A 23,380-nucleotide genomic window follows, 5' to 3' on the forward strand; every position below is an offset into this window, starting at 1 on the left:
AACCTCCACCATACTCTGAGTGTGACCTCCTCCTAGGAGGCCAAATGAAAGATTTTTGAAAATATTAATTCCAAGACAGGATGATTTCATTTTCCTCTCAAGATAAGGAGTTGGATCACCCCCATATTTGCGGATATTCTATCAAATCTAAACTATCAGGAATCCTTCCCAATCAAACCAACTAGGAAATAATTCTGCCAGCTTCATTAGGTCGTAAAATAGACACAGCTGAAGCAGAAGAGCGCAGAAGTACAGATTGGTATGAACATGGACATGGAATTTTCTCTTGGCTCAGGAGTCAGGCCAACCTCCCTCCAGTATCAGGCAGCAGCTGCAGTGCTGCTGGAAGCTCTGCATTAGTTCAAGGCAGCCTGGACTGAGATCAATGGCCTTGTCTAATGACATAACAGATAAGTGACGTTTCCCCCCAGTGCAGCCAGGCCCTGGAAGCATCACAGGATAATGACACAGAGAAACAGCTACACTGGGAGATCTCCTGATGCAGCAAAACCCTGTTACAGCCTGCACTGTTTGAGAGAAACAAAAAGTATCTGCTTAAAAAATTGAGATGCGCTTTACAGGGAAAAAGAATGGTTACAATTCCTTCAAACCCAGGGAGGGGAGCACCCAGAAAAGCACATACTTGACATTAGTGTTGGTGCAGATGATGTATTCAATCTCATCAGAATAAGGGTTCTGAAACGTGAAGCTGCTGGTCCTGATCAGCATCCACTCCCGGTTCTTGGTGCGGAACCGATACATCACCGACAGGACTTGACCTTTCAGCTTCACCACCTGCAAAGCCATTTGGAAAGGTTAATAACAGGAGATTGCTGTCTGCTGTGCAAATGAACAGTCAACAGCAGCAACTGGTGCATTTTAAACTTGAATTCCAGAAAGCTACGGGGACAACAGAGGAATTTTTAATTTGGAGAGAACACGCAAAATCCCATCCATGTTTACAGCTATCTCCTCCAGGATGAAATCCTCATGCTTTGTCATGTAAAATGCCAATTTCAAGCCTGCTTAGAAAAAGAATACAGACTCGGGACAATCATCAGGTTGTGCTGTTATCCCAACACAGACATTTTAAGAATGTTTTAATGTGAAACACTTACTGAGAGATTGACAGAAACCAAACTGAGGATCTTTTAAATGTTTATCTGTAAACCATAAACCAATCACTGCAGCTAAACAAAAGCTTACAAGAAAAGCCATTTTGGGGTTGATTGCTTTTCTGCTTGGATACCTAGTTATACAATTAAAATATGTGATAAATCAGCAGCAAAATTCAGGACAATGTTTAAACACAGTGGTGTTCATTTGTTGTTTTTCTAGAAACCACCGGGGGTTGGTTCTCCTCCATCCCAAACATATTCAAAGACTGTCTGGGATGGCAAATTGATAACAAGAATCACTTTCTGCTGGCTATAAAGAGTGAGCCAGTGTTTGAATGGAGAGAACACTGATAAGCCACTGTCCATTTTAACAGTATTAATTCCTTGCTTGCAGATGTGTTTTTAACCAAGAATTTAGATGTCTGGGTTTGGTAACTGAAGTTTTGTTCAAGTCAACAGTAGGGCACCAAGTGAGGATTAAGAAGCAGCCAACTAAAGTACATTCAAAGCAATCTTCTCACATTGGCCCTGCAACTGCATTTCACAAGTTAGCCAACAATGTGGGGTTTAGCCAGAAGAAAACTTTCATGGTTTTAAGTCATTCAGCTGGCACTTACCTGGCCTATCTCTGTTTATATTTTACAGCTTTTCCACCAGGCTATCTCAGGGTTGCCTCAAGGAAGGAAAGGGAAGGTCTACTGCAAATAAATGCCACATCTTGTGGATTCTTAATCATTAACATCTGGAATCTACTTTTTATTAGCTATCTGCAGCCTGTATTCTCTAAAAGTAGAACTCCCACTATTCACCTTCTGTCTTCATTGACAAGCAAGTAGATTAAGAAAAATGTTCCAATCCTGCTTTTTTCAGAGGTTGCACTTCAAATTAATCAACTGGATATGGGACTAAATGGAAAGAATGCAAATAGAGGACAATGCAAATAGAAGACAAAACAAGCTTCAGCAAAGCCCAGGAAAGTTCAAAATCATATTGAAGTAAATGACTTTTGGTCGGTTTTGCTGGGTTTTTTTAATGCTTTTACAGGGTTTTTCTAAGCTCACTGAGCAACATTCTTTTATCAGCAATTTTCTACCACCACACCCAGGGCAGAAACCACAGAGCTGGTGTAGAGTGTGCAATCTGACGGGGTTTTCTACTGGGTATCTAACTGGTATACTGGACCCTTTGATATTAACCTGTATTTGTTTGTCTTAGCCTTGAGACTATCTTATTCTGGCCTGATTTTTCCCACCCTGATGAATGAATTTATCTTTCCAAGGAAATAAAGCTCTGAGATAGATACTGGCAGTTGACCAAAAATTGCAAAACCCACCCTGCCTCCCTCCTCTGTTATGCACCAGCCTGGTTCTGATACTGTCAGCAAATAAGAAGTGTCAAGTTTTCAGGTTTTAGGAAGAAAAGAAAAAAGAGTTTATTTGAAATCACAGTTACCTTTTTAATTAAGAGATTTCTAAGTCCAAACTAACAATAATAAACAGCAATGATCTATTACCCTGAAACCCTGATTAAGCAAACAGTAATTCTGTAATAATATATAAAGCAGAGAGATTGCTGGTGGGAAAATCCTGAACTGTCTTAAGACAGAGCACACAAACAAACCAGCACAAAAAAATTTCAAAGCTAATGATTAAACTTTACTTTCTTATATTCTTCAGAAATAAAAACCACCTGGTGGAAAGCTTAACTGTTTACTTCAGTCTTTTATTGCAGGATGGGAATAACAGCCCCAATCACACTGCTACTGTACTGAACAAAAACACACCCAAGAAGGCATTGCCTGCTAAGGAAACAACACAATTTTCATAGACAGGACATAGACTGAGCGAGCAGGAACTTTCACTTCTAATTGCATTTTTTCCTGCTGTCCTTCTGTATGACCTTAAGCAAACCATGTAGGTCCCTGATGCAGCAAACCCCTTCTGCACATGCCTAGCAGTGAGTGGTGACAGGGGAGTGCCCAGCAGCGAGTTCAGGGACACACTGGCAGCCCGCCACAGCCTGATCTCCCTGGCAGCGAACACGGGGAGGACCAGGTCATTAGCTGCAGTGTTCATCAGCCAGCCCTGCTGAGACCCAGGCAATCCCTGCATGGATTCCCTGCAGAGGATGCTCGACAGGCCATTATCCAGCAGCTCTCTGTCACTGTCCCTTGGACAGATGAGCGGAATCAATCATTTGGGCACCGCTGAAAAGCAGCATATGTGTTCTCACTGCTCCTGTGCCGCTGATGCCATCAGCAGCAGTTCAGGGAGCTGAACCAGCCCAAAACTGGAAATTCCATGCAAAAGGAATTAGGGCCTCAGCCCTCCCAGCAATGCCAGCATGAAGGCAGCAGGAAAGTGGGGAGGAGGGCAGGCAGGAGAGAAGAGCTGACTCCTGGTGACGGACTCCTGGTGACGCCTGCAGCATCACATCCCCAGCCAAGCCGGGGCAGAGGAGATCTGGGTGTGGTGACAAGTTTAAAGCACTGAACTCTCACAGTCAGTGAATCAACATCTTGGATTTAATAAGGCTGCTGTTTGCACTCAGTGTGTGCAAGGAACTGGAAGCACACTTGGCCATGGGGCTGATAGACCCTGCTGAAGGGGGGATGGTGAGAAACAGCTCAGGAGGACGAATATCTTACACCATCTCCAACACTTCTGCAGAGACCATAACCTCCATTTCACAATCTGTTCTAGGGACACAGCATTTAGTTGTTTTTCCCCCAGAGGCTCTGTCTGTGCATGCCATCCCTAAACAAACAGTTGGCTATACAAATTACTTAGAAGTCACTTCATATCCACGTTTCACAGCTGAAAATACATCTCAGCATCCAACGCAAGATGGATCAACACAACTTGGTTGAGCTATTGGCTGTTGTTAGAAAATCTGGAACCACTGAGATCAACTGGGCCTCAGCAATAGGTTAAACATCCTGTGCTGGGTGTTCTGGTGCAGCAGGAAAGGCACTGAAAAGCCCAGCAGTAAGGAGACAGCTTGGATAAAGCCTTGCTAATGCAGGTCCCAGACCAAGCTGAAACAGCAAGCTCTGCAATGGAATAAATGTCACTGATTCAGCTGATGTAAATGTGGCCCATGGCAAAATGAATCCAAACCAGTAACTCTTCCTGTATGTTGTATTTTTTTTTGTTACTTCCCTGCATATTTCAATTTCTAACAGAGAAAAAGGGCCATATTACATGTTGATGTAAAGTGGTGTAACTCCATTAAGATACATGAAAAAGCAAATAATCTATGCTAGCAGAGAACTCAGTTACAAACAATCCAACATCACAGAGGGATGTAACTACTTCCAAGACAACAGCCTATCTTGGAAGGTAAATCATTTTGGTTACCACTTAACACAGGAGGATCACAGGCATCTCCAAAACAATTCACCCTGTGCAGCAAAAAACCAAATATATAACTACAAGATTTATTTCTGAAAATACTCTCAACCCATCCTACCATTAATTATGCCGCTTAACCAATTGATAACTGACCAACAAATTGTTTTGTATCTTGCCACTTCTTCTCCTGCATAAGAAGAAATAAAAACTACTCTGTGGACAAAATAATAACAAAATAATAAAGTGTGGAACAAAAGGAGGAGGACACAGCACCTGTTGGAAGCTCTCTCGCAAATGGCTTTGGTCTTCAGGATGGCAGAATTCTAAAATATCTTTCCCCAGAAGATCCTAGAATAAAACATAAAGCTTTGTAGAAAACCCAAACTACAACAGAAATCCACATGTAGACCTCCAAGTCATTTTTGCAAACACAAGATCTATCACATTTAATGAGACTACTCAGTTAATCTGGGATGAACCACAAAAACAAGGTTTGTAGGCATCATGCCCCACGTTTTTACACAAAAGTTTTTTTCTATTATCTGTGAAATGGTGTCTTGAAAAGACTGATATCTGCTACTACTGCTCATTTTATGGCATTAATTTTTGTAAAAACACTCATTATAAAGCAATTTAAAATAAAAAAAAATCAATGAACAAATGAACAAGGAACTACTTTTGCCTTTAAATTGCAACTGCTGGGAGTTATCTGAGGGAGAGTTGTGGTTCATTTACTATTCTACTCAGTTCTGTACTAGCCTCCTGTTCAGAGGAGCAGATGTAGCCTAAAGGAAAATAGATGCTGTAAATTATGTTTGCTTACTGTTCAAGAGATTGGCAGAATCAAAGGTCTACAGGACTAAAACTCTCTCCAAGCACTGTTAACTTTCTATCACGGAAATGTCTTCATTGGAAAGCTGTGCAAGGTTCAGAGCACTCTGCTGTTAGAATTCTAATCAGATCTAGAGGTATAAACAGATACCCCACACAGAGACGTGGACAGCAAAGAAAAACGAACAGCATTCGGTGCCCGATGTACGAATTATCAACTACTTCATGTTTGCAAATGGCATTTTCTGCATTGGCCCCACCCATTCCCCACATTCCCAGTGGCCACAGACCTGGGGCTGGTAGCCAATGACACTGATGCACCTTGGGTCCACAAAGGTGATGACTCCGTCGGAGTTGTGCCGGGACAGGAACTCCGTAGGGACCGACATGCCGTTCATGTCCATGCACACAGGAGAGCTGGTCACCTAGGGCCAAGAGAGTCACAGCACTCACCAGAGCCACAGCTAAAGGGCAGAATCTGCTGGCAGACTGCTACCAGCTGAAGGAAGTAAAATGAAACAGCAGCACAGATAAATGAGAGAACAGCTTTAGTCCAGTTTGCAGGGCAAATATCTCACCCCACGGCATCTATCGAGGCTTAACAGCACAGCAGAGAAACAAACACACCAGAAGTCCCCAGGAAGGGGAGATATACTGAGGATCAAAGTCCAGCTGGATTAATCTCACTTTGCAGCACATCAGCCATCATGGCTCCTCTCTCTGTCAACCAAAAAAGAATGACTTGCAGAGGACAATGCAGTCAACTCATCTGAGGATAGGACACCAACCTGTTATCTAACCAACAGAACTGCTCAGACTAAACACTCCTGCTTCACGTGATGTGAACCTCACCTGAAACACCTACAGAACCTGAACCAAGTCCTCTAGAGGCTGAGTAGGGGATATCAGACCAGCAAGTGGCTGCTCATAAGGAAAAACACAGTTCTCTACATATTTCTCAAATCTCACTAGAGAGAGCTGTTTTCAGCTCTCTGTCTGAAATCTGTGCTATCAGGCCACTTCATATCCATTCTATTTTTCACTCTGAAATCTGTGCTATCAGGCCACTTCATATCCATTCTTTCCCACTGGAGGTACAAACTGATTTTTTTACAACTTCCAGAGCTATCTCTGCTAGCAATGCAAAATGAGCAAAATCTCTTTTTTTTTGCTAGCTCAGAGCTGATTAGCCAGTTAACTGTATGCAAGACTTCAACTTGCTGTTAGAGAACAAGAGTTTTTAATTTGTGCACCCTGACTCCTTTCTGACTTAACCCACCACAGAGCTTCCTCCTGCCTGCCCTCACATACCACAACGGCTCCTCTAACGTAACAGATGTTTTGACGTTACTTGGAAATCATTTTTTCTTTGGAAGTTGTAACACATGAAGCCCCATAACTTCCTTCTTTCCATTAGTGGAATATATTACTCTTGGTTATGAAAGCATGATTAACCTGAAACCCATCCTGCAGTACTTGTGCAGCTCTGCCATGGCCATGGAGAGCCACTCTGCAGATGTGCTAACACCTGCAGGCTGTTCATCTCAGGTAAGATGGGTCTGGCCCCTGTTCAAGGGTCATTCCACCTTGTCAGGAGGAGTGATCCCGCCCTAGCAGATGGCAGTGAGCACAGGGGATCCTGCAAGAGGCTCAAACATGATCACCCATGGCAGAAATCCCAGAAAAGGAAGATAAAAACTGTCCTCCCTGCTGTGGGGAAGGAGATTCACCATGGCTGCTTTAGCTCAGAGCTCTGAACTCTGCTCAGCAATGCACAAAGGAGGAAATGCCCTACAACAACTGCAACCCTCTCAACAAAAAGGAAGGGAAATGTAATTTTCCCAGTTCCTTCAGCTCACATCTCATCTGAATGCATAACAAAATACATGCTGAGAATAAAGCTATGATTTCTGGAGTGCCTCTTGACTGCTTTACCTTTACCATGTTCAGGATAACTCCTGCAATCACAGTTTTTCAAGTAGTTGATTAGTCAGAGAGTGAATGACTGGGAGAATGGCAGGGAGCATCTGACTGGCTCTGGGGGTCACTTTAACCCACCACCTGCAGCACCTGCACTGCCACGTTCCTCACCACCTCCAACACCCCAGCCCTACACACCCTGAAGAACGGCAGGTCTGTGCACACTCATCTTCAGGAGCATCCCTGCTGCGGTCACTGGACTAAGCACACATATCCAGCACCAAAATCACAGTTTCATTTTGCTCTGCTGGCAGGTTCTAGACAAGTCACTGACTGCACAGACACCAAGGCACTTTATAAACTGGAAGCATGTTAAAAGTTACAGTCTAGTAGCGAAACAGTGTGCAAATCTTTAACAACCACAGCAGAACGATGATCATGCTTTCAGAAATAGTTTGTATACGGAAAGACAATTACCTGAAGCCTTCCTATCGCCACAAGGCAGTATTTACTACCTTGTCCCACATCAGCATCTTCTTCTGGTATTGTCATTCCTGGAGTAAACAATAACAAATACTGTTATAATTAGGAAATTGGGATAAAAAGAGATGCTGCTGTCCTTGCTCTGTACTTTCCTAGATGCTCTAAATCTTAAAAAATAACCTTGTTTTCTTCTCTATGATTCAGTCATTATTTCTGGGTTCAGATCAGATGATGCCTCTCAGTTGTGCTCAATGCTACATACCTCACATGTGTACACACTACCCACAGCAGATACTAAAATTCCATTATACACCAAGATGGACAGTAACATTTCCATGAGTGCTGCTCCACCAGCATGTTATGGAACCATGGGGTCACTTCACGTGGTCAGTGAAGGCACACTATGTCCGGTTTTCTTTGTGAATAATATTTTATAATGAGCCTTAAAAACAAGGCACAGCCTAAATTAATCACTAATTCTGTCCTCATATTGAACAGCTGGTTTTACTTTTTTCTATAATGGACTAAACCTGTGTCGTTACGTTGAAAGACTGAAAAAAATGTGGATGCTTTGCTAACACTGCTCCTTCCAGCTGTGTAACAGGAGTAACTACTATAAACACAGGAATAGCTTCAAAACATACATGTGTACTATTTTCCATCTCAGTGTTTCACAAATAGGAACATTCAGATTAGCACTGTTTACTTGCTTGCTGGCTAAGCCTTGAGCTAAGGCTATTTCCCAACTCCAGCACTGAGATACCAAGTTCGTATAAAACACTTGAAAAAACGTCCTCCAGGAGTGACACCACTGACCTATTTTAAGTGTTCTGTAAACTCTTTCACAAGGATTTTCAAGGAATTCAGTCATAACAGGCAGTGAATCATTTAAGAGGCACTTCAAAGCATTAACGAAAATAATTGCAAAGCAGCTACCATTTCTGAAACAATTTTATTTTTGAAATTTATAATCCCCAGTGTAAGCCAATCTTTGGACAGTCCAGAGGATGACAGCACACCACTTTCATAAATGACACCTCTGAAAAATGACTACAAATGCTGCTGAATGAACTGGAATGATCCCTCAGGATGTTATTTTGTATCCAAACAGTTGAATCTTATCTGACAATCACCTTCCAAACAGCATTTTCCAGGTATTTTTTGTCTTCACTGAACTATACAATAGAATAAAATACACCAAGTATGAAGGAAAACACCCCCACGTTTTTGTATAATATACTGAAACTTGTTCTGAAATAATTTCACAAACTGGGGTGCACAACATTATTTTCAGCCCCCCACTGATAACTAGAATTTTATCAAGGGGAACTTTACAAAGGAGGAGCATTATTATCTCATCTTACAAGTGCTGTTTTAAGGACATAACTCTAAGCATTCCAGTTGGATAACCTTAACCAAAAGATCCCTTTCAAACGGTGTTTTTCATTTAAGAAGGACACGTTATATTCCCCTGACCTCAAAAGCTTTTTCCAATCATTTCCTCAGTGGCACAGAGTATTGCAAAGGACAGCAAAGATACAGCTGGACAGCTTCCACTTTGCATAATCTTTTTTTTCTCTGTAGCTTTCAAGAGTGATTTCCTTTTCAGAAACTTGGTCCATGCTTGCTACTGCTCAAATAAAATCCAAGTAACATAAACAACCTCCAAACCTAGCTAAGAAACCTAGCTAAGAAACATTATTACTGATGTCACTCTGTTGACAAAGGGAGGCTGTTGTTCTAATTTTCATCCTTTTTTTCCCCTTTTGCCCAAGATGGATTACATTTGATCTGTATAGCAAAATGGAAAATGTCTTAGTTGGGTTATGCCACAAGACACTCTATGAATAAAAATCAATCTGGCTGGAATTAATCAATACATGACCCAGGGAATTGTCAACCCCTTCCCAAAGTGCCTAGAGAAAAAAGAGGACAAAAAGATTTTCCGCTTCTCTGCAATGTAGGTGCTATTACTGGCAGCATTCCACAGAGAGAAATTATTTTCTTTATTCTTCTGCTGATATTTTCAAAGATTCAACTCTGGCTGTCTTTATTTGTAGATGAGATTTACTTTTGCTTTTGCACATTTCCTATTGAACACACTCCAGTATGCACAGATAAATGAAGATGTGCACTGCACTTTCTACCAGTTTGTCCAGCTCTTAACACAATGCAATATTGCTCCTTAGCACCACCAAGTACCATCATTATCTCTAAAAAATATTGTAAGATCTTGGAGGAAAGCAGACATGGAACTGACCTTTAGGGGGCATCAACAAAATAAACATCCTTCAGTTATTCACATTCTTTATGTGCAACCCTGGGAGAGGGCTTATTTCTCAACACCAAATATACACCCCTCTCAAATAATAAATACAGTGCTGTGCTTGCCTGAGTTCACATCAATAACTGGCACAGCTAAGCTGCAAGTGAGCATCACAAATAGAATGCTGTGCCATCAGAGGTTATATTAAATTTCCAAGCGTCCTCTATACCAGCAAACAGTTTCCCACAGGGCAACAGCATGTGTTGGTGTGGACATAAGGAACTTTTTTCGTTTTCCCAATGAGCTTCCAGTTGGCTCTAACAACAGAAAAGTATATTCTGCTTTCTGTATATTCATTCTGCTTTCTGTATATTCATTTTCTGCTTGCTTTCTCTACCCTTCTGCCCCACATCTTCTGCGAGACACAGAACAGCACTGGTGGATTTATGGTTTTATTCCAATGCACTAAGAAAGAAATTATTTATAATTCTTTAAAAAGATGGAATTTAAGTGTCCAGTGGTCACTAGCAATCCCCTGATAATGACTGTCTTCATTAGATGCAGTTCTGATAGTTACTTGCCAGGGAAAGAACTACACTGTGTGACTTTATCTCTAATGGAAAACAATGGAAAAAGGCTTTCACAAAAAAGGCTGTGGATAGCATACCAAGGATAAAAATCTTGTGAAAAATCCCAATAAAAACTAAATTAACTACTCTTTAAAAAAATAAATAAAGCCTTAAAAATGACAGCACTGCAAGGAATATTCAACCAACTATTTTGTTTTGTATTGGAAGAGGGAGTACTTTGCACAAACGTCCAGATTCTGGCCAAAACTTTAAAATAACCTAACAGCCTTGGCATGCTGTGGTTAAGATGTTACCGTAAGTCTGACTTGGAAGACTGAAATGTTTCTTTTTTAACTAAAGAGAAAAAAAATGGATTTCAACATTATCTGAATTTAACACTATTCTGTGACTCTTTATTTGAAGTTTCAAAACATGTATCTGTCTCTTTGCTTCACTATGTGCTTTTGTGCATATCCTGGCTTTGATTTACAGAAAACTACCAACATCCTGACAGACTTTATCTTCTCTCTCTACCAAATCTTATGCCATAAAGAGAAAGCAAAACAAACCTATTAGGAAAATATCATATGGAACCACAGAAGACTCATTTCCTTCCAGGAATGAGGTATACAGAGGGGAAAAAAAGAAGAAAATAAAATCTTGCTTAAGTTGAAAACAGGAAAAAAAACCCCTGAGAAGGTCAGCACTTCTCAGTTTTATGACTGGCTATGAACTTGAAGCACTGTCTAGGCTGAGGATCACAAGTCCCATCTGAGCTGCTTCTCTGGGAACAGAGGGACAAAGGCTGGGGTTGCTGCTCAGCCAGCCTCAAACCAGGGGTCCTTTCAGCTCATTCAAAATAACCCAACCCCACACTCCCATCATTTAACCAAGCATACACCATGACTGGCTGGAACATCCATCTGAGATATCTGACTCCTTTTTCCTTTCACTTCCACACCAAGTTTACATCTCACTTCTTGAGGCCAGCCTATAACCCATGGGGATGGAAGTGTGTAGGTACCACATGCCTGGTTTTGCACTTGATCTTACTCTTACCTGTCTTTTTAGGTGCAATGGAGAAAAATGAAGAGACCATTAACACACAGCCCGAATGGAGGCTGAGGCAGGATGCTGCCTCTGTTTCCTCTCCCCTTTCTCAGTGAAGAAGGGGCTGCAGACAGCCTGCCAGTACATGAGCCTTGCTGCTCCACACAAGTGAGAAAACCCACAAAGGCAGGCTGGATGTGCCAGTGTTTTCATGTTGAACACAGACCTGAGCCATAACACAACAAACCCAGCCCTAAATTACACCACCAGCTGTCTGTAGCTTACTCATTTTCACCTGTTTGAAGTACTCAAATTACTCCAGATTTGCACAGACTCCTCCCTGCACAAGCACTGTCAAATAACCTATCCCACTAATAATGATCACAAAGCAGTTCTTCTCTTGATGCTTCTGTATCAACACTGATTTATTCAGTGTGGGACTAAAAAAAACTGAACACTGGCCAGAGACAATGCAATTCAACACAGAAAGAGAAAATACCAAGTGCTAAGCAAATAAGACTAAGTACAGATTAAAGGCATTTGATAATATTACTTCTTTAGCTTGTGAAAGTACACTTCATATTGTACATCAGCTATATAATGCACGTGCCACACTGAATGCTGTGAAAGAAAAGGATCTGGAGTTTATACTGGTGTCCACTTGGCAGCTGAAAAATAAGTGAAAATTATCTTTTTGATCACTGAATTTTTAAACAGCTGTGATTTAGCACAAGCCCATTTATTCCCAAGAACCCAGAGACCATGCAGGGCTTGCTGATTTCAACAAAGTAATTTTATTACAGGGTAGAGAAGGCTTGGCAAATTCCATTGCTGCTGTAGTTATCTCATTTGCTTTGCAGATTATGGTTGGATTACCACAGGAAATGAGAACAAATGCAGTGATGTTGTCACTTATTCACTCAAACATATAGGGGAACAATCCAGCCCATGGATATTCCCACTGACTTTGAAAGTCAATGGATACATGGCAATCACCAATAAAAAGTGGGGAAGACTGGGAAGGCAAATAAACACTGATGAAAAAGGCCCTGATTCAATTCTGTGTGCCCTAGAAAAGGCACCCAGACATGACTAACAGAAGTAACAATTTGGATGGTAACATAAAAGACCAATGAAATTCCACATAAGGCTGTCAAAATCAAAAACATCCCTTAGGATTAGTTTGGAGGCATTAGCATTATGGAGGAGCACTGGGATATCATAAGGAGCACCATGTGATTTTGAGGAGTGGAGTAATAGAAATGGGATTAAATCCAGCATTACTAAATGCATAAGCATGCACTTGGGGAACAGTAACAGTCATAAGCTAAACCAACAGAAATAGGATGGAACTAGATATTACTAATTGAAACATCACACAATTCAAAGCAAGATTTGCAGCTGACAAGTGAGAAAAAGGCAACCTGGAAGACTATAAATTTATATCAGATGTCTTAGGATGCCTGCAGGATGCACCATACAAAAGAGAAGGATGCTGTATCCTACAGTGCCAGGCAAGACAGGAAATATTGTTTGTGCTATCCATCACTACAATCTCATCTGAAATAAGAATGTGTAGTGCCAGTGACCTACATTTTGAGAAAAAGCCACAAGGATAAAGAGAATGCACTCTGAGAATGGAAAGTAGAGGTGGCCTGGATTGTATCTGCAAAGTCCAGGCTGACAGGATATAACCTCCTTCTGGAAACACACCAGAACACTGGAAAGACACAGAGGCACTGGGCACGAAAACTCCCATTTGACCTTCAGTGAAATTAAAACTTCTCATGAAGTAATAAGCAGCAAGGTTTTGGAAGAGTAGAGCTGGAGAAAAGACCTCACTAATGCCAACTGGGATTTGCAATGTGACTGATACCTGGCCTTGGGCACTCCAGACCCAGAAGATCCTTTTAATCCCAAGGTGCTGTCCTGCAGAACTGGTGGCTGAAGGGCACACACTGCCAACATCAGGACCTAGTGCTGACATGAGTTCATGCATCTGTAGTTCTGTATAAGCAACACACACCCCTGAAGAGTCAGATCTCTTTAAACATCCCATAACATGTGGCAAGATTCTCATTCAGGCTAAAAAAATCCTTTTTGACCTACACCTTCTTGAGGAGACACCCTGTAGATCAAGGTCGAATTCAATTGCATTTAGAATTACCAAGAGAAAAGTAAATCTTTTTGTAGAAGAAAACAAAACAGAAAAAAACATCTATTTTCAGAGCACTCCACAGACACTGTGCTCTCATGCTTTTGAGAGAGAAGCAAAATTGGAGCATCTTGACTCCTATTAAATCCCATTAGCAACAAGAGGGACAGTTTTCCTCTGCTTCCGAAACCTCATTTCAGCAAACAACCAACAAGAAGTTCAGATCTGCACGCTGCTGTCTGCACACATTTGGTACAAACCACCTCTTAGGACTCATAATCCCTGGATCAATGTGATTTATGGCCGTGGTGTACAACCACAAAAGGGCAGGACAGCTCCTGGTTTGATCCTTTGATTCATGCCAGCAGGCGCTGTCACATCGCAAACAACCTCTTCAACTGCTGCAAACGCCAAGGTCAGGTAACCCCACTCATCATGAGGTCTGGATGAGCTCCACTGTCTCCTCTTGGAATTTTTCAAAGGTAAATATTCCCATAGGTAATACTGAGTTCCAGCAGGTAAATGTTTTTTTCCACAGATCAAAGCGGTACGCCAAGACTTGATTCCCAGAAAAACAGCCTCAAAACAGAATTTATCACAAATACTGAACATTCTCAAGTAACACCATTACTGAGAGTTTCCATGTGTCTAAGTGAAATTACACATTTTCATACATAGGTGCTTGCAATTCAGTACTTATGTATAAAAGCATTAACTGCTGTTTTCTAGAGGTACACAATCCCTTGTGTCCACCTTCTCAAAACAAGACCATTTTTATATTGGTTTATCAACATAAGTTGAAAACTTTTGGCCCCAGTTTGTGGAATCCTGCATTACTGGCAATTTCTACAGGTCCTCTGTGGCAATGAAATTGAGAAGGGTGTCACATGGAAAATGGGGATGCCTTGAGTGAGTACAACAGCTGATTTCTTCTTATCAAAAGCTTCTCAAGGTGAGCTTTAATCAGCTACCCCATTAAAACTCCTCCTGTTTTTCTAGCTGCAAGGAAACCTGAGCCAGGTTTTCAGGCTAACCTGCCCTGTCATTTTCCTTAGGACAGTTTGGTACACAGTCTTCCACAAGGGATACAAACCTGCTGGTGGCCAAGCCTTGATATAGCCAGTGCAATGGACAACAGCATACTGTGCTTCACCTTCTTTCACCGGGCCCAGGCCATTCCTGAATGAAAAAGGAACACAAAAACATCACACTGACATGCAGAACAGCTTTATGCTTTCAAACTGTGGCTACTAATGATTTACCAGTATTTGTAAATTATGCTGGAAACACCCAAGAATCAACCTAGGGTTCTGTACTGCCACCTCTGTCATGCTGCTATTCAAGCTGTACCTGTTTTTGTAATATTTCTCTGAGAAACTGAGAAATTTCTCTGAGAAGATTGATTCAGAGCTGGAGCTGGTGTAAGACAAAGCATCTGAATGACACATGCAAGAGATTTTGTTTGCAAAAGCATCCAGTGTGTGGAGGTAACACTCCTGGAGTGGGCATTAACCCAGTGGCAAATGAGAGGGCTTAGGGCAACTACAGCTGCTTTGTGGGAAATGAAGTCATAGTACCTGTATCTTTTTCTCATGGTGGTTATTCTGTTCAGAGGTAAATGATCCAGAGGAGCATTTCCACACCTAAAAGTAAATTAAGATTTTAAAGAGCTCAAAAATGAATATAAATACACGCGATAAAAATGCATTTTGAGATCCTTATTACACATATAAGAAGACAATAATAGATACTTGTTCCTGGCAAAAAGTTGCATATTCATGTTTATGTAGGACATGCTGCTTTCACAGGCTGAGCTTTTTAGATGTGCTATAAAAATCTTCTTTATTTTTGAAAAAATAAAAGTGACTAGAAAAATATTCCCTTCCTCGCTCCCCCAGTATAAAGACTGAAATTGATATCCCAAGGGTGGCTAAAGAATAGACACACTTCAAAAAGCCATAAACCAGGGGTGAAAACTACAGAAAATATGTCAGAACCCCAGATATCCACACAAAGCAATCTCAGTGTTCCTGTAGCTTCCCTGGACAGAAGAATTCCACTGCCATACACCAGCTACAATGTCTGTAGACATTAAGATAATGACTGCAAGATCAAACTATTTACACTGTCAAGTAACTTTGTTTAACACTTGTTCATGTGTATTTTGTGATATTTATAAGTATGCCTAACTGTAAAATTTCAACAATCCATCTGAAGCTGAGTAAATAGTTTGAAGGGTAAAAGCAGTTCATTTTTAATGGAAAAATAATAACAACAATGAAAGAAGAAACCACAAGGAAGGTTCACATTATCTGAGGCCCATTCTTCCCAGAAGATTTTCTTTTTATTCCTTTTTTTTTTTTTTCTTATCAGTCACTGCCAAGGAGCAGAAGTGAACAACTAAAATGAGATTTAGAAATACAAAAACAGGGGGGGTTAGGGCATGAGTAAAATCCCTCTCATGCACTGGAGTTTACAGAATCAGGGTGCTAGGAAATGACTGCAATCTGAACTGTTTTGCAAGCTGAGGAACAACTGCAAACAGGACACTAGGCCTGGTTTTCTTTACACAAACAAGTCCTCCTAACATGATGTGCATCTTGGGAGGATGAAAAAGCAGTGTTCTCAGTCAAATACTGTGCTTTGTGTCTTTCATTCTGTAATGAATTTTGCAGTGCTGTTATCACCATTTATACTGGACATAGCCTACAGACACAATTATGTACTTTCCCCTCCTAACCACAGAGAAAAATTTATTGCAATGGCAACAGGCATTTTAGCTTGTTAGCACTAAAACAAGAGAAGTGCTCTCAAGCCCCCCCAAAAAAAGCAGTGGGCAGACAAATCTCTTTAAAGAAGCCCAAACAATGCAGGAGAAGTTGGAAAATTGCAAATCAAAAACCCTCTAACAATTACTCATTTATCTAGCATCAGCCAGCTGACATCTGCTTAATTCATACCAGGCTTAGGCTAATTCCTACATAGCTGGAAGGTTTGCAACTGAATTCTTGTTTATCTTTAAGATTCTTTTAATATTCTTGGTTTGCTGAAAAAATACACAGAGCTGGGTGTTCATAACACTTGCGAAAGCTTTGTTCCCAAGGTATCAATTTGAGTAACTTTACTAGAAAAGAAGGGCTGAAATTCCAGGGGTGAAGCTGTCATGAAGTTCTCTGGAAAAAGGAAGCTCCACTCCACACTCAGAAGAATAACTACCACAGAAATGAGGAGCTGTTCTGGTGTTCTGTCCTTGAGGAAGACTAATTTCAGTTCCACTCCAGTTCCTAAAGCAAGTATTCTAGAAATACTTCATGGCAGTGTGTCATTACAGCTTTAGTTTGTAATCAAGGCCAAATTAGTGCAACAAAATGTCTGAAGTCTAAGCTGAGATAGGACTGGCACCCTGATGGAACACAGGGTAAATGCATACCTCATCCTGCAAATGAAGGAGCGCCTGGATCCCATGCACATTCTCATGGAGGACTGCTGGCCTTCTTTCTTTACTGTCCCTGTCTTCAAGTCCAGGATTCGTCCTAGAAATGCCAGGGAGAGCAACTGGTGTTCAGTATATAAATTTAATTCCATTTACTAGAAACTAAGATAACAAGAAATTCATGAGCTGAATGCCATTAGCCCAGTTGGGGGAAAAAAATACCAACAAAAAAATCTTGATCCTTTTCTCACAGGGGAGGATCAGTCATGTGCTGGTTTAACCAAAGATTTCAGCAAAGCTGACTCTGAGCCACAGGAGTGATGGCTTTTTTCTCAGCTGGCCCAAGACCAACTTCCAGGGCAGAGTCAAATGTCTGGAGGCAAACCAGGCAATGACAGCAGGCATAGCTTTTGACTTGATCTGCTTGCTCCACTCTTCACCAGAACTCTGGATAAAGCAACATTTATCAGTCCCCTGAGAGCTGCTCCTCTTTCCCTGTGCTTGTGCCTGTCCAGAACACTCTCACCACAGCACCACCTCAGTCACAGCTGTCAGGATGGTGAGATGCACAAAAGACCAAACTTTTCTCCTTGATGATGAGATACAGGATTTGTCACAACAGTCCTTGTGCTGGAGCCCCTTGTAAGTTGTTAAAAACTGACATGCCAAGAGCATTTCTAAAGTTTATTTTAATTAGATCAGTGAGATGATCTAATTCACTACACAGCAACACAAGCCTGTGCAAGGTCCAGGGCCAGACCCTGCTCCCCACAACCCTCAGAATCACACACCACAGGCACAGCCTGGCACAGGGACAACAGCCACAAAGTCAACTCAAGAGAGGACAGGAGGGAGGGAATGCATGCCAAATATGAAGGGGTTAACTGAAAATTTTTTTTATTTAAACCAGAAGATTGATTACTACAGAGAGGTTCAGATCAGGGATTTGAGTACCATGCAGAACCCTCCTGCTTATCACCAAAGAACTAACAGAATGGATTCTCACATCTACAGCTCAAGTGCTAAGAGATGACTACAAAACCTAGCACAGACTAGAAATGAATCACTGGACCAGTCCACAAGGCTCAGGGGCTGGATGCAGCCACAGAAGTGACAGTGGGCCAGAGAAATGCAGTGGAACAGCTGCCAGGCATCAGATGACAGCCACCAGCACATGGCCACAAACAAACCCACATGTTTAAGGTGGGTATCTTTCAGGAACTGAAACTATACAAGCCTAAGCCTTCACTCTGGTGGAAGCAGCCAGGTTTACACAATACAAAGCACCTACTCTGTACTGAATTGAAGAAAACATACAGAATACAGTCAAAGTCTCCCTCACCAGACTGACCTAAAAGTCTCTGTCCAAAAATGAAGTTCTGAAATAAACTTACTGCCAAACACTAAGTTCAGAATTACTCTACCTCTAAATATTTACTTCCATCCATGAATAGGAACAACATCATTACATAATAGTTTTAATACAAGGAACTAGGCAGCAGTATTTCAGTATTAAGGCATACTCCAGGTAACTCCTTCTGGAGGAAAGCCACCCTGCCAACAGAAGGTCAGACCTCACTTGGGGTTAACTCCAAGGTATATCTCAGATGGTTAAGAAGTCAGCAAGCCTGGGGAACAACTCCTAAAGGTGATTCAGTTTAAAGCACTGGGCTATGTACTAATCCTGGTCTATGTATTAATCCTGGTCTATGATTCAGGTGGGAGCTGGGAAGAAATCACACCAATCTCCCAGCTCAGCTGTGCTGACCCCACGATGCAGGATGGATCTGAAGTTTAACACACTTCCCTCCCCTGCACTGGACAGTCTGTCACATTTTCTAGAGCCACAGTCACAGTCTGTTTCCCCATCCCACCGACTAATCAGCCAATTTAGAGAAATAAAATATCATCAGGCAGGAGGCAAACTCATTCACAAATGAAGGCATTATACAATAAAGCACATAAAGACAGATATATGTGCAGGATCATTGGCTGTCCATGTCAACAAGCCAGTCAAATCGAACCACAAAAAGCAACATTCTCTTAGGGCAAAATAATTTGTCATACATGCAAAAAAAAGAAAAGTTGTCTGCTGTGCACTTTCTTTTTTCATTCCAATACAAAAAAGCACTGATGGTGAATGTAACTCGAACAGCTAATAGAAATTTCTCTGGTTTTGTCATCCAAGAGCATCTATAGCAAAAAAAAAAAAAAGAAGATGATATTTCAGATATTTCACAATTACGTGGCCACTAAGTCTAAAATTGCTGACACGTGTTCCTTTGGCATGTCTGGAACCCCCAACAACAAAAGCCAGAGTTTTTAAATTTAGCTTTTTGTTTGGCAATGTCTTTGAAATATGTACCAGATAACAAATAGAGTTCTAAATTTTGCCCTGGCTTACAAAATCACTGCAGGGGATATGTGAGTCAGAGAAATGTTTGCTGTACTGATATGATGACAAAGCTCTCTCTGCAGCTTGTTGCAATAGTCCAGCATGCATATGTCAACCTTGCAGAGCTCTAACAATACACTACAGATTCTGAAATGGAACAAGCAGTTTGTGTCTCATTTGTCATTAGAATCTCATGATCAAATGATATCAAAAAGAGGAAGAATTATAGCTTAATCATAGCTAAATATCAATATATAGAATTATAATTAATTATAGATTAATAGACTAAATTAAGCAAACTGACATAAATTGCACCTTAGTCACACTGGCAGCTCAGCTGGCATGTCCTGATGATAGCTCTGTCACAGAATCACAAGCATTCCTATCCCTGTTTGTTCCAGGGATAAATGCTTATTTAGATTTCTCCATGGGACAAACACAAAGCACATCTGATGCTGAACTTGGAAATTATATTCTTATTAATAAGAAATATTCCAGAATATTCTGACAACTTCTGTTAACTGAACAGTGCATGTGTGCATTTTTTTTAAATTTCTCATTCTAGTTTCTTCAGAAAAGCCATTTAACAGCCCAGTGCCACCACCAGCTGGATCCTTTACGAGCTTCCCCATAAACTGTTAATTGCATGTAGCTCATTTTCATGTTAAACTTTTCCCCTCTCCAGCTCCAGACACAACCCTGGGATGCAGCAAGTGCAGGAGTACTGCTGTGACTGACACTGCTGTCTTATTGCCCTTTACAGCAGCTGCAAAACTCAGAGGAAACCAGAGTTTGCTCTGCTGAGAAGGAGAAAGCAAACAAATGAGCACAATGCTGATTAAAATGGGCACATAAATCTCTCTGGCTGGTCTGGGTATAGCTGGTAATTTGCTGACATCTCCCCACTACAGTCCCCATCCAGAAGGCAGTATTGCTTCAACTTGTAATAAACCAGTTGTCCTCCAAGCAGGAGTGTGATCCAGGAACCTGATGTCAGCTGCTGTGACAGGAAAGGGCTGGCACACAGGCACACGAGCTGAGGACAATGGGCAAGTTCATTATTTGGGTAGAATTAGAGAAGCCACATAAAGCTCTTCCCAGTACAGAGAGAACAGATTCAAGTACTGAGGACACGTGCCAGAAACATTTCCTGCGGGGTGTTTTTCAAAGATGCTCTAAAAACATTCTCATGACGATCAAGGGGCAAAGGCTCACGTTGGCACTGATGTGTCTCCTGCCTGTGCAAACAGTGACTGCATTATGCACAAACCTTCCCCTTCTGGTTCTCCAAGTCCCACTGAGAACGCTCAAACGTGTGTTCTGTGCTTGCAAAGTTTTGAGATGAACCTAAGCCAAGGATTGGCCTGGGTCTACTGAAGTTCATGGGGTTTCAAATCTGGGAATTTGGCTCAAATTCACTTTCACACCATAGCACCAGCCTGTTAGAAAATTTTCCTCCATGTTTATGTTTAGAGTTTATATCCTGGCAATCAAATACAGTCTGTTCTTTTTACATTTTTCAGGTTTGGTTGGGTTTTTTGTTTGTTTTTTTTTTTTTTTTTTTTTTTTTTTTTTTTTAATTCAAAACTCCATAAACTTCAGCACCTAATCCTACCCCAGATGATTTTTCCTCTACTGGATTCCCAGTCTCTAAGAATGCTGCAGTCTGTAACTAGAAAGAAGGGTTGTTACACAAGCACATCCTTCTGCAAAAATTTCAGTGCAAGTTGAAATGGTTTGGTCTAAAACAACCATACAGTGCCCACATCCAGTCTGCAGCAAACCCAGCTCATGGATCTCAAAAGAAATTTGGTTTGGCCTCATGTGCACAGAAATACTGTTGGCAAAGCACATGATACAATTTTCCATTTCCCTCTAACTCATCAGCAGATGAGTCTTGCACAGAATCATGGATGTGATAGGGAAACAGTCTGAATTAAAATATGGACTCTCACCTTGACCTCAGTACCTTCAGCAAGCCAGCAAGTTTTACCTTTTAGCTGATAATGTCTTGTCTTACAAAGAAGAAGTTAGATATTTCATAATTATTCTCAGCCACCGATAGTACACATATTTCTTTCCAGGAAAAATAAAATAAAGGATAAACCAAGTTTGGGTTGGACAAGATAACAAAAGATGACTTTGTGTTCATCAAAAATACTCCACAGGCTTCTCAAGGAAGACAAACAGAACATTGGAATACTGCACCCAAAAATTCTTATAAAAACTAAAACATCTTTATCTTACTATAAAACCAGTAAAAGCAAGACCAGGATGGAGGAAAACAAGAGGAAATAATTAAAAATAAAAACAAAGTGATGGTCAAGGTACTGTTGCTGCTGAACACAGCTCCAAATGTAAGCTCACCCTCAAACTGTAGGGTCAGAGAACAAAGGATTTCCGTGGTGATGTTCTGGATTAGTACATTCAGTCCTTAGAAATTAGCAAAAAAGATCAGCTTAAAAATCTTTGACTGCTCTACAGTTTGTAGAGAATCAAGATCCAGGTCACTGTTTGAGATAAACAGTCAAGTAAAAGAAGACAAGGTGAAACTCTTCTTGAACCTGCCATTTATCAGTTTACACATATGCACTGACTACAGCTGAGCATTCAGCTTTACACAACTGAGGTGCTCAGCTGACAGAGCTCTTCTTCAAAACAACAGATGCATTACAAATGCATAAACACAACATCTCCAATAAGACTAAAGAGCCTGAATTTGATCAACTTATATTAAATGACTCTTGATAAGCTTATGCCAGAGCAATACTTCTGCATTAATTCAACAATTAAAAAAAATAAATTAAAATGCATGCCTCACAACTGTAAGGGATACAATTTTATCTCATGTTTAGTGCAGCTCAGCAAGTGCTTTAAGCTCTATTAAGTGTAATAAATATATATCCACCCTGTGGATTTCAATATTAAAAAAATTACAGAACACATTAAGAATCACAACTGCCTTGCAAACACAGCATTTGAAGACTCTCCTTCCAGGAACTAACATTTGCATAAACCAGAAGAAGATGGCAATATACAAATAGAACAGTACACAAATTTTAAAAAACCCAAAACATGGACAGCCCTTTTTTTGCACTCAGGGGTGTATTATTTACATAAAAGCAAAGACTTACCTACCACACACATACCCATATCAGATACACACCAAACAATGCAATCCTAATAAAACTGTACTGACAAAAAGTGCATCCCCCTACCCCCTCACCGAGAGGAAAGCAAACCCATGAGCAACAGGAACAGCATCAATACTCAAAGCACAGGTGTACTTAACACCATCCTGACTTAAAATTACAAACTAAGGGCAGAAGCACCAGACTGGCATCAGTTACCCAGTGCACTCAGAACCTGTGCTGATTTTTGGAGCCTGCCTCTCTTGCTCACATCAAGGTCACAGTGCAGCTCCCAAGGCAATACCCACTGAACTGCTGTTTACTGTAACATTGCTCCTTCACATCTGTCAGAGAGTGAATGGTCTGTTCTCAGCCTGTCTCCCCTGGTTCTGCCTGGAAGGTGTCTGGTAGCACAGGTCATCCCTTACTGGACCCACAGCCTTTATGGACCAGAGTCACCACTCCAACCCTGGCTTACAGGAGACTGAGGACATGGCAGGGGTGAGCTGGGGTGACAATGACAAAAATGGACACGTGGAGATGGTTGATGCAATCTAACTCTTCCATGATATTAAAATTATGATCCTTTCAGAAGCTTCAAGGCCCAAGAAGCACTGCAGGTGGAAATAAGGTCTCTCCACCAATACTTCTCACTCTTGCTTCCCAGCTGGCCTGA

The 23,380-nt window shown here is 41.1% G+C and overlaps 1 protein-coding gene across 1 annotated transcript in view; it reads right to left on the reverse strand.

Annotated features, from left to right (window-relative positions):
• Positions 1 to 23,380, reverse strand: part of ARNT2 (aryl hydrocarbon receptor nuclear translocator 2) — a 91,944-nt gene that overhangs the window by 19,597 nt on the left and 48,967 nt on the right. The window contains exons 6-12 of the mRNA XM_084213782.1: positions 17,176 to 17,278; positions 15,323 to 15,388; positions 14,839 to 14,924; positions 7,700 to 7,776; positions 5,593 to 5,727; positions 4,745 to 4,819; positions 644 to 795 (exon numbers count right to left, since the gene is read on the reverse strand). Of these exons, the coding sequence (XP_084069908.1) occupies positions 644 to 795; positions 4,745 to 4,819; positions 5,593 to 5,727; positions 7,700 to 7,776; positions 14,839 to 14,924; positions 15,323 to 15,388; positions 17,176 to 17,278 (694 nt within the window). The remainder of the gene's footprint in view (positions 1 to 643; positions 796 to 4,744; positions 4,820 to 5,592; positions 5,728 to 7,699; positions 7,777 to 14,838; positions 14,925 to 15,322; positions 15,389 to 17,175; positions 17,279 to 23,380) is intronic.

Source organism: Fringilla coelebs, assembly GCF_963513975.1.
Source record: "Fringilla coelebs genome assembly, chromosome: 12".
In the NCBI taxonomy this organism is placed as follows: Eukaryota; Metazoa; Chordata; class Aves; order Passeriformes; family Fringillidae; genus Fringilla; species Fringilla coelebs.